The following is a 12,705-nucleotide window of genomic DNA, read 5'->3' on the forward strand; positions in this document are numbered from 1 at the left end:
AAGTTCATACTAGTGTTAAGTTTTCGTTTTGGTCACTTAACTAAAAAAGTTACAATTTTGTTAGTGAACTATTCAAAAGTTTTTATTTAAATCATTGTGCTATTAAAGTTAATGTTATATAGCTTTCCCTATTCGCACTGCTTGCACCAATCGAAAGTTCTTGTAACACCCCAAAACCCAGCCTAGAAGTTTCGACCAAATTTTAGAGATCACATTGGCCACCGAGATGACTCAAAACAAAAAGTTGTTCAATTATCTTAAAACCAGATAAAAATACTTCTGTAATAGCTTTGGAATCAAAATGGATTTGGTAATCATAATGTTAAAGTAATACGACATAAAAGTACAAAAAAAATTAAGTTAACTTAGACCGAAAATCCCATATCGTACTTTACCTAAAGTTATTTACAAAACCAACCGAGTCAGAACAAAGTACTATAGAAAACTTATTTAAACAAACCAGAACTAAATATACTGAGATTCTTCGATTTGCTGAGTCTGAGACCTAACCTCGCATTTTACCTGAAAAGAGGAGGCTGAGGGAGTCAGCTATGAAAGCTCAGTGTGATTTTAAAATAAATGTAAATAAACGGTGTTAAACGAACGATCAAACACAAATAAAATCTCAACAGTTTAGTATATCTATACATATTGTATAAACGAATTAACACACAATTATTAATATCAGACGTATACTTATTACACTACTGCATGCAGAACAAATGCTATGAAATCCCACCTATCCAACTGCTACACACCATCTCCGTCCCTCTAATCACACAAAATACGGTTCCTTAGACCCTTCCATCCTCTAGACACTAGTTTTGGGTTATGGTGGACCCATTCAAACAAATCACACCAAATAGTGGTCGTTTGCCACTTGAATTATTGCGGTTTTACCACCAATTCAAATAGTGCAGTTAAACTGCCAAATCAAACTTCCTTCACTTCGTATTCATATTCCAACCACAGATGCAAATGTAATTAATCGAAACAATACATATATTTAGAATTAGTTGCAATCATTTTCAGATACAGAATCGATACAAATATACAGTATCAAAGACACTCATATTTGGATACAAAATAACATAACGACAACATACACAATTTCCAATTATCACATCCAGATATTTTTATAGTACAAATTCAGTATAACATAGTAGTACACACTCATGCGAACAATAAATTAGATCTTATAAATGCATATACTTATTCACGTTCTAGGGGTGAAACGCTCCTCAATAAAACTTCCAGAAGAAGAATTAATGTCCTAACCACTTTTACGGAGGCTTAAACAAGTTAGGGATCATTCGGGGACCAAAACGAAACAATTTGCACAAAGGTGCAAAAATTGCAAAAAATAGGGTGGCCATGTGGAAGGGTCCAGACCGTGTAACAGGGCACACACCCGTGTGATTGAGGGACACGCTTGTGTGAGCAAGCAGTGTAACTCACTGTCAAATTTACATTCAAAGGAGACACGTTTGTGTGCACTAACTGTCAATTTTCCTAAATGGGGTCACACAGCCATATGACCCACCTCAGATCGTGTGACACGAATTTAACCTGATATCTAAGCGGCACATGACCATGTGAACCGCCCGTGTGCAGCACACGGCCATGTCAATCGCATGTGGGTGGCACACGGCCATGTCAACAGTTCGTGTGATCCAAAAACCACCCCCAAACTATTGCAAAACACGAAAATCCAACCACAAATCACCTCTAAATTCAGCCACATACACCTGAAAGACGATTCCAACGCACAACAATCAACAGACATACCTCGACAAACGATCTGGAACTCGATCACACGAATATACAAAGATTACAAAGATTTCTTGATCGTAACAAGATAAAACAATTCGAAGACAAGTGACTAAAACTGAAACAATCACACTTACCTTTTTCACTCTTGAAATCCTGATTTAACGAACAACAAGCGAACAAACGAAATCTTGTGAAACAACAATTGACAATAGGTTTGGAACAAAAGTGAAAACTGAAGAATAAGGGAGAAAGCAAAAAAAAAGTGAAAGAGAGTGAAGGAAGGTGAGGGAAGTTTATTTTTGGAAATTCTTTAATAAAATCAGAATAAAAATAAAATTAAAATAAAAGATAAAATTTAAGAAACCTTAATATCCAAAAATAAATTTCTCACTTTACACACACAGGGATTTGAACACGAGACCAAAAAAATTATAGAAGCTTAACCATTGAACCACTAAACTCATCATTGTCTCTAAATCACAAAGAAAAAACATAAAAGTCTGTCCGAAACTACTTACTCATCCTACAAACCTTAATTCTTCTAACCCTTATTTCGGGGTGTTGTAGTTTTTTTTCTCCTTTTCTTCTCCTTTTCTTCTACAATTCCTTTTTTTTTTCATAAAACAACTTTATACATCATGAATCTACAAACCAAAATAAAAATAGCTTTTTTTTCTTCGATCTCTAACACGACATCAAATCAACTTGGATATAAAGTATATTATTCTACTTGTCAATGGATATTGATCCATCATACCCGATCATCAAATCGTCGCTGAGAACTCACTGGTGAAACATTTAAAAAAAATAGTCTAGTAACTTAAATAAAATTTTTGAATAGTTTAGTGATCAAATTGTAATTTTTTAGTCAAATGACTAAAACAAAACTTACCCATAATTTAGTGACTAATGGTATTTACTCTCTATAAAAACAATACAAATATGAAATGAAATGAATAACAAAGTTTAGTTAAGAAATTAAAATGGTGCAGTATGGACAAGAACGTATCATTGAAAGATTTAAATACTAAATGCAAAGCAATATACCATATTATCATATAAATAGCCAAATTTACAGCAACTTATACAGATCCATATTACCTTAGAACAAGCTAACAAAAAAAAAAATCCCCAAAGTATTTAGCTTTGCATAATTAAGATTAATTCCCCATTAAAGATCCTAAAAGTGTTTGGATTAAACAATATAACCAGCCCTAATACTTATGGAAGTGGTAGAGGAAGCTCAGATCAGCTACTCGTTGCCTTGCATGGAGGGGACGATCATATGATGTCCTTGTGCCTGCAAAGGAAATTGAACCATTGAAATACAAGTGAGGAATACAATTTTGAGTTCTTGATTATGCATCATACATGCAACTGAAACTTATCAATGTCTTAAATCTTCAAGGGACATGGTTGGTGTAATGTTTGCTTTAAGCACATTGGTCTCAAGCCTTTTTGACACGAGATCTATCAGGCCATAACTATATTAGCTCCCAGTTTGGCTGGACAGGTGCTATCATGCCATTGTGGAAACTGGGAATTAATATTAATATTACATGAAAATCACATCATGTGTATGACAGTAAAGCTGGTAATGTTAGGTGCAAAATCATGAATCGAAGTAGCTATCCGATGAATCAAATTTTAGTGACAATTATACTATGTTAGCTGCAGAGTCCCATCCTCATTGGAGAAAAAAGTTACCATGAAAGCAGTCTGACGGGAAAATTATGGTGTGCAATGCTTTAGATATTTCAATACCTCATTTTTCAAGGATTAGTTAATATACTTTTTGGTACTTCAACTAGGTAATTAGGTTTATTTTGATATATGTATTTTTTTTTTACTTTAGTAGCTGAACTTGACAATTAGATCTATTTTGATCATTGAACTTAAAAAATGAAAAAACTGATGACGTAACATCTTGAGATTGTCCCACATCAGCACTTGAAAAAGTGGACATAATGACGTAGCACAATTTCAAAGTGCCACATTATCAAACTTTTATATTTTTTCAAGTTCAAGGATTAAAATAGACCTAATTGTCAAATTTAGGTATCAAAGTAGACCAAAGAAAAGTATAAATATCAAAGTGAACCTAATTACCAAATTCATGAGCAAAAATTGCATTAACCTCCAAGGATTTATGCAAAAATTATACCTTCCAAGATTTTTGCACTGGTGAAGTCATCAGGGAAAAAATTATGGTACAAAAGTAACCAAAATGGAAAGAAGGACTTGAGGGACAGAGACTAAGAAAATTATCAAGTATGTTGGACATGAATCTATGAGTTATGAAACATTAATCAACAACATATTCCATCTTTGCAAAAAGAAGACAACAAATGGCCAATTTTGTAGTAAAAAAGCCAAATATTAGAGAGAGGGAGAAAGAGAATTACCTGGGAATTAATATAGTTCAATGATCCTTGGATTGGAAACTGCAGGAGTCATTCACCACCAATGCACAAGACACATGGTAATTCAGTTCAGGACTTTACAGAATGCTTAAACAAAAACAGCCAAGTGTATCAAATTTAGGCCAAGAACAAGAATCTAAAGTAAATATCATTGTTTCACCTGTGGGTTGGGGACAGAAAGAACTCGAACTGCATCTCTTTTAAGAGGCACTTCACCCCTGACTGATCCCTTAGCATCACCCTGTCAATTGGAATGTTTGCAGTTGAAGGAGACACTGTCAAAGTATACAAACTACACAATATATATATACATGTATGCGTATATTAGCCATGAAAAAGAGAGTGTAATTACCTCCAACTGTGCATCATGATCATTCCAATAACATCAACCCCAAGAAGAAGGTCAAAAAGAAAGAGTCAGAAAAATTCTCATCCATTCAATCTTCTAATAGCCTAACAGGTTCTATGCTATGAAATATCCGAAAAATGGATCAAAAGTTAAAGCTCCATTTACATACCTCTCTGTACCTGGCCAGATATATTTTAAGTGGCTCAATATAGTCTTCAAAGCCTAATGTTGCCATTGCCCACAACAAATCATCTCCATTAATTGTCTTCCTCTTCTCTTTCTGGCATTTATCACTAGCCCTGCAAAACAAACAGACCAAACCATTTTCACAAAGGCTAAACCTGAATCCCAATAAAAAGCAATCATAATTAATAATAATGAACAATCATTTGCTTTGAAAACATCAACAAGCAAACCTATAGAGAAGAGAAAAGGGATCATTAAACACTATGCTTCTTATGTAAACTATAAACCTTACCCCACCCAAATATCATTGAAAATGTGAATTAAAAAACACAAGGACCCAACTTTCCTATCTAAAAGTGCATTCCACATAAGCCAAACAACCTTCACCATTCAAAAGTTAAAAACCAGTCAAACTTCCAGCTTTTGTGAACACCAGAAAATCAGAAGATGTCAGAAAATAAAGCCAAAGGTCTTGTAATCACATCTCCAATGTCAGGAAACACCAAAAATAACCAAATTTACAATTCATAGAAATAAGCACCAATGTGAAACACTATTTGGCTAACAAATGTACAGTTCATAATGAAAAGTGGCTCATAAAAACACCATAATGTACATTAGGACCCTATGTTTCATAAACACACTAAAATCACATCCTAAAAAAAGTAAACTTTTACCAAAGTAAAACAAATTCTAGTCAAGCCACTTCCAACTTAATGTTGCAATTCAAAACACAAATCAAATCTCTCAAGAATCTTTACCACTCATAAGTAAAAAAAAAAAATACCAGGTAAAGCTTACAGCTTTCCAAAGGATATCACAACTATAAAAAGTAAGAAACCAAGAAAAGAAAAAGTTCCCGGAAATATTAATAAAACCCCAGATTAAGGAATTTACATACTCGCTAGTGATGAAGCTGATGAACTCAGAAACACATTCTTGAACGGTTTCTTTAGCATCCTTAGCAATTTTGCCATTAGTAGGCAATGCTCTCTTCATGATTCTGCTTATATTAGCAATTGGAAGGTAACGGTCTTGTTCCCTCACAGTTGAGTGAGAACTGCACTGCTCTCCTCCACTCTCATGACTTCCTCCTGCTGGACTCGTTGGCCCCCTTGCCATACCATCCGCCATGTCCTTGAATGACCTTAGATCACTGGGAAAATGAAAATGAAACATATTAGTATCCATCAATTTTTTATAAAAGTTTTAACAAGTAAAGTGAAACCAAATGCATATTTATGTATATAAATATATATATATATATATATATATATATATATATATATATAACATACCCAAAATGCATCTATCCATCAGTTCACACACCATCCATACAAAAACCTCAAATAAAAAAAAATCTTTGTACTAAATTATTCTTTTAACAAAGAGATACCCAGATACCCATATGTAAAAATAGCCTACATACATACCATACCATACCATACCATACCATACCATATATACATAAATAAAAAATAAACTTACGCACTGAGAGAACAAAGAAGGAGATACTAGACTAAAACAAAGAAATAAAGTAGAGAAATGTTATTTTTATTTTATTTTGGCGCGAGAGGAAGGGATTGGAGGTGATATACTAATGAAGGAAAGAGTATCTGACGATGGAGAAGAAAAGGGAACAAATGAAGATTGGGACTATTCTTTTTTTATTTTTTGCTTTATATGATTTAGTATAAAAACTTTCGTTTTGGGTTTTGTCAAAACCGTTGGCTTTTTCTTTTAAAAATGAAAACTTTTTGATTGTTTCTCAATGAAAAGAATGAAGTTCTCATCTTTATAGTATCACTATTTCTGTATCAACTCAAACACACCCACGTTCTTGGGCTGTTTATGCTTCCTTTATTTTGTTAACCCATCAAATCAGACTTTTTTCTTTTCTTTTTCCTTTTAATGATACTACCATTCCTTATTAAAATCAAGTTCTTTTATGTATAAATAAATTATAAAAATACCAAAATATCTTAAAATGTTAAAAGTATCATTTTTCCTCTAAATTTATATAAAAAATCATTTTGACATTTAATTTAATTCTTCTTTGTCACTTTTAAATTTGTATTTTTTGTCAAATCACCTCAAAATAAATGGAAAAGTTAACATTTGTTAACTTTGTTGACGTGGCATATACGTGGATTTACACGTAAATGACACGTAAATATATAATTATTTTTAAAATTTTCAAAATATTTTAAAATAAATTTAATGATTTTTTAAAATATTTTTGAATTTCTCAATTTTAAAAAGTAATTAAATGTTAACGTGTCATCTACGTGGCAATTCACGTGTATGCAATGTTAATAAAGTTTAAGGCTAATAAAGATGAAAAATTAAATGGACGACTAAAATGATTTTTTTGTAAAGTTGGATAACTAAATAAGTCATTATTACTTAAAATTTTCATTTAAAAATTAACTATCCACAGAAAACCTAGCTACTAAAATATATACTCAAATGAATATTATAGATAAAAGTACCATTGAGGCCCCTGTACTAAGAGGTGGATTGTATTTTGCCCCCTCTGTTCAAAAAATGAGCAGATTAGTTCATATACTTTAAATCAAAAACCAAACTAATCCTCTATTAAAATTTCCATTCATTTCTACTTTTAAGTGATGACATGACTAATGGATCAACCAAATATTGATATGTAGTGTGCCACGTATATCTCATATTGATGTGGTACATTTTCTCACATCAAAAATATTTAAAAATAAAAAATTCAATAATTATTTAAAATCACATCCAAGATGAACCTAGACAAATGGTTGTCCAAGTTCATCCTGGACGTGATTTTTTAATATAATAAAAACATTATAGTGAATTATTTTAAAAATATTAAAATTTATAAGTAATTATAAATTTTTTGAAATTATTTAAAATTATTAAAACAACGTACAAAATGAACTAGGATAAATGGTTGTCTAAGTTCAAATGAGCTTAGGTAACTATTTGTCAATGTTCATTTTAGAGTTGTTTCTTAAATAATTATTAAATCATTATAGAAAATTATTTAAAAGATATTAAGAATAATAAGAAATTAACAAAATAGGATTCACTAGCTTGATTAACTAAAATGTCAACTTAATTAAGAAGATACATGTGAGTCTATGGGTATATTTGAATTCTTTAAACATGCTAAATGTGTGTATATATATATTTTTATAATTTTTTTAAAAATTAAAATTTTAATCATTATTTATAATTTCTTATAATTCTTAATGGTTTTTAAATAATTTTATAATTATTTAAGAAACCACCCTTGAATGATCCTCGACAATCGAAGTTCATTCGAGCTTGGACAATCATTTGCCCATGATCATTTTGGATGTTGTTTTTAATATTTTTTATTAATATTTAATAATTTTAAAATTTGTAATTCTTAATAAATTTTAAATAGTTCTTTTTGATATTTGATAGTAGAAATGAAAAGAATTTTTAATAGAAGGGCCAATTTGCTTTTTGATATATGTAGAGGGGCTAATATGCCCATTTTTTTAGTAAAGGGAGTAAAATGCAACCTGAGTCCTAATACATGGGCTTCCATGGTACTTTTATTTAATCCTACCCGTCCTTTAATTACAGGTCACTTATATGCAAAAAAAAATTGAAAAAGCCAAATCATCACTTAACCGCACATAAGGATGAAATTTTTAATGGAAGGGCCAATTTGTATTTTTTTCTAATGTATAGGGGCTAGTTTGCCCTTTTCTTAGTAGAGGGAGCAAAATGCAACCCGTATTCTAGTACAAAGTCCTTTATAGTACTTTTATCGAAGATTTTCGCATCAATAAGTTATTAGTTGAGCTGATAGCATTTCACCTCATAAAAGGACAAATATAAGTTTAAACCTCGGAACACACATCTATTGAAAAAGTGTTAGTTTTTAAATGCTCATTGCCATATAGGGATTAACTAGAGGTGGCAAATAAGAACGTGGTTCAAGTCCACTGAAACGCATTATCCTCCTGTTTATGGGTTGGGGAGGCGCTATTGGTAGTTTTAGACATTGTGTCCAATGACCTTGTCATAAGTGTGTGTTACCCTCATAGGATATTCTTATCTCTTTGGGATAAATTTGCTCTCTTTGGGATAAATCTGCTCTCTCAATATGATCTTATTTTATCTCATGGTAACCATTATATCTTCCTTCATGAAAAGTTAATTACTATCAAATAATAATCAAGTCATTCATCACAAAGACGAACGACCTATGACCATGTTTAATTTTCATCTACCATGTACTGCCATTGAGAGGATATCATTTACCCATATCTCAGGATATAAATTTTACTATTTTGAATGACTCTACATACTGCAGAAGTTATATACTCAACGCACCAGCTTTCAATTCTTTATTTATTTAAACTTAGGTTTTTACATACATTAAAGTATACGAGTCACGCGTACATAGTCTGTCATCCACTCAGGATTAAGGTATGTCATACTTTGAATGTTACAAGTGAATAAATCCATAAATGGATTTAGGATCTATTCTTCTTGGGTCCAGTCTGATGTACTATCAATCAAGCCAGTCACATTGATGTCTCTATCTTCTAGGAGTCATCCACTCTGATGTCCAAGACAAGACATCTCCCCAATTGAACTTGGTAGACGACATATTAGACTTTCAATTGGTTTGCTCATCTCTGGTTAGACTAAAGACATGTTTAGATTGATCTACTAATACAAGCTATCCTTTCATATTATGATTTGACTACGTAATACCGCTTAATATTAGTTTAAACATTAAACAATCAGTGAGTCAATATTTGCTTCGATTTTGCTTTACATGCAAAAATCACGTGAGGACAATATAAAAATAATATTAATGTAATTTATGAATAATTTTATTAACCAATCAATTTGAAAATTTTACAATATGCAAAAACCTGTCGGGAGTCACGATTTGCTTAGCTTGGAACTTCCACAATTTGGGTAACCCACAAGTAGTGTTAGCTCTGAAGGAGCTGGTTCGTACTAATAAGCCCAATTTTTTATTTCTTATTGAAACGCTTGCTCATTCTACTAGGATTGAAGAGTTACGTGTTGCTTTGAAGTATGATTGTTACTTTTGTGTGGATAAAGTAAGCAGTGAAGGTGGTCTGGTGATGATATGGAATTCAGACGAAAAGGCAAATGTTATAGGTTATTCCAAAATCATATTGATATGGTGGTGGAAGGGGTTGAATGGAGATTAACAGGTGTGGTGGCGTGCATTTTGAGATTTCTTGAGATATATCTCTTCTCTTAATGATTTGCCTTAGGTTTGTATTGGGGACTTTAACAATCTATTGTTTAGTGATGATAAATGAGACGGTTCTGATTATTATTCTGTATGGTTTAAAGATTTCCGACAATGCATTATGTACTATAACCTTTTTGAGGTCCCTTTTTATGGATTTTAATTACAATGGGGAATAAAGAAGAGGTACGACCTCATTTTTTTTTAGAATGTCTTGATTGCATTTTCATTAATTGGAAGTGGTCTCTTCTTTTTTTGTATTACAAACTTTATAACTAGGTGAGTGCCACGTTGGACCATAACTCGATTAAGTTGGTATCTAATACCTATTTTTCCATAAAGAAGAAAGTTCGATTTTGGTTTGAAAATAAATAGTTGGCTGAAGAAGGGTTTTAGGATTTTGTTAATGCTCGTTGGTTAGGCTGTGCGTAGGTAAATATTACTAATAAGCTAAATTTTTGTATGGCTAAATTGTTAGATTGGCATAAAGGAGTAGGTTTCAATTATGAAGTAAAAATTCGGTTGCTGAAATGGAAAATCGAGGCTACCCATGTATAATTGTTTAATGATGGGAATTTGACCTCTTTAAAATCTGAGCTTAATTCTCTACTCTCACAACAATCGGTCTATTGGTGTCAACGGTCAAAATTGTTATGGTTGAAGCATGGAGAGGTGAATACCAAATATTTCCATGCTAAGGCTTCTAAATGTAGAAGAAATAATTATATTGATATGCTTGTGGATAGCTAGAGGAATAAGTATACAGATAAAAACGAGATGTGCGCCATTGTTCTCAAAATTTTATTGAGCTATATGTTGCATCTAATATCTCAAATCTTGATGCTTTTTCTTATCTATAGCCTTGTACTAGTGCACATGATAATGATAATTTAATTGCTCTGTTCCATAATGAATTCGGTTTTTTACTAGAGATGCTGGTCAATTATTGGAAATGAAGTAAATGTTGTTATTGGTTAGAGATGGGTGAGTTCCCTACTTCTATTAATAATTCTTTATTAGTTTTTATTCCAAATATTACTAATTTAAGTAATATGAAGGATCTAAGGCCTATTGTTTTGTGTAATGCCTCGTATAAGATTTTGGCAAAAATTCTTGCAAATAGGTTAAAAAGTTTGCTTTCTCGAGTTATCTCGCCAATGTAGTTGGCATTTATTTTGAGTTGATTATTCATTGATAATATTCCAGGTTTATTTCGGGATGCGGATGGGTTTGTGTTAAGTTGTAGTATTAGATATAGAGTGGGGTGTTTATCTTCCTATCTAGTGGAAGTGGTGGTGACTACGGAGGCTCTATTGTGGTTACAAGAGTTGAACTATGCTAGAGTGGTGATTGATTTGGATAATGGAAAGGTAATTAAGGTCATGGTTGAGAATTTTAATGATAATTTGAAATTTGGTCTATTGGTTGGGGATTGTCATGCGTTAAAGTATCATTTTCAGTTTATATCATTTCATTGGATTAGTAGATTGGCTAATAGAGCGACCTATACTTTGGCAAGGGTAGCTTTAGGTTATGCATATTATAACTATTCAGATTTTGTTCCTAAGTGCATTTCTAGTATTTTAGTTTCAAATGTTGTTATTGGTATAACTAATAAGAGTTTAGAGCATAGGATTGAGTCTGTGGGGTAAGCCTATCGGCTTAGGTCTTAGTTTGGTCCTTTTGTTGGTAATCTATCTATTATTTTGATGGTTTAATAATCATTTCAATTCTTAAAGAAAAGAGAGTTTATTTAACCTATACAAAATGCAATTACTAACAAATTTGATACTTTATGATACGCTAATGAACACTCAACCAATTGAACCACTTTTAATAAATTATTAGTTTAGTGACAAATGACTTAAAAAAAGTAGTTCATAGATTGATATCAATGTTAAAGACTTCAAATCCTAAGAAGCACATTCCTCTTAAATTTGAATATGCCAAAACCAAACTAACACGTGTTGATATGGTAATTCAAAGTATTAATATACTAAAAAAGCTTAAACTAGTATGGTTTGTTTATATAAGCCCTTATATATAACTAAATAAGTGCTTATTATTTTTTTTCATTAGCGCTCTTAATGAGATATATATTTATATGAATATCTTGTAAGAATCTTCCTCTTATTTTCAAATCCTCGAAGAACAATTGTTCTTCACCTTTACTTGTAGCAATATATTATGGTTTTACTCACCAAATAACAATTATTAGTTTGTTTTTATAGAATATTATTATTTAACCATTACTTGAGGAATAAAAGTTGTTAGAATGAAAGGACAAAAAATCGAACTTGAAAAGAATTCATTCAAACTGATAAGTTAAGCTAAAAGAAAATTTCTATATCATCCATTTACGCTAAGTAAAAGTTCTTTAGATTTTTACAAATTGAAAAAGCACCAGTCGATTTGCTCCCAGTCCGAACTTAATATCCCAACTAATGTTAGAACACAAGTTTGAACATGACTGTGTAAAAAAGGTAGTAAGCAAGTTCAAAGATATGCTAATGTTATAGTAGTTTCGTTGGAGATGTCGGGGTGCATTCGATTTTAAATGTTTTTGTGCAGATTGGTGATTGATAACTATTGTTGAAGGATTAATATTGGGATGGCAGAGCACTACTGAGTTCACTTAAGATGATGGTTTCATTGTTGTTTCATCAAAGAAGATTCACTGAATCATTTGGAATGGTTCTCGGATTGTCAAGCTA

General features: G+C 31.7%; 1 protein-coding gene across 4 annotated transcripts; it reads right to left on the reverse strand.

Moving 5' to 3' along the window:
* Positions 1–2,801: 2,801 nt before the first annotated feature.
* LOC105777359 (nuclear transcription factor Y subunit B-1) lies at positions 2,802–6,494 on the reverse strand. 4 transcript variants are annotated; one of them, XM_052621854.1, is made up of 6 exons: positions 6,165–6,494; positions 5,633–5,887; positions 4,715–4,844; positions 4,357–4,554; positions 4,179–4,217; positions 2,802–3,073 (listed from the first exon to the last, which is right to left on the reverse strand). In XM_052621854.1, exons 1-4 carry the CDS (start codon positions 6,185–6,187, stop codon positions 4,489–4,491), a joined length of 474 nt encoding a protein of 157 aa, XP_052477814.1. In that variant the 5' UTR covers positions 6,188–6,494; the 3' UTR covers positions 2,802–3,073; positions 4,179–4,217; positions 4,357–4,488. The 4 variants fall into 4 exon arrangements, with proteins under 4 accessions (XP_052477814.1, XP_052477817.1, XP_052477816.1 ...); XM_052621857.1 differs by having other exon boundaries at positions 6,224–6,492; XM_052621856.1 differs by having other exon boundaries at positions 6,220–6,491.
* Positions 6,495–12,705: the final 6,211 nt, after the last annotated feature.

The sequence above is a fragment of the Gossypium raimondii genome, chromosome 10, assembly GCF_025698545.1.
Source record: "Gossypium raimondii isolate GPD5lz chromosome 10, ASM2569854v1, whole genome shotgun sequence".
In the NCBI taxonomy this organism is placed as follows: domain Eukaryota; kingdom Viridiplantae; phylum Streptophyta; class Magnoliopsida; order Malvales; family Malvaceae; genus Gossypium; species Gossypium raimondii.

Excerpts from the sequence above, each read along its gene's own strand:
- LOC105777359 (XM_052621854.1), bottom strand. The coding sequence starts at position 6,187 with ATGGTATGGTATGGTATGGTATG. Across the intron at positions 5,888-6,164 it reads GTATGGTATGGTATGGTATG|TGATCTAAGGTCATTCAAGG; the intron begins GTATGTATGTAG and ends TCATTTTCCCAG. Across the intron at positions 4,555-4,714 it reads ATCTGGCCAGGTACAGAGAG|TTGGAGGTAATTACACTCTC; the intron begins GTATGTAAATGG and ends CATGATGCACAG.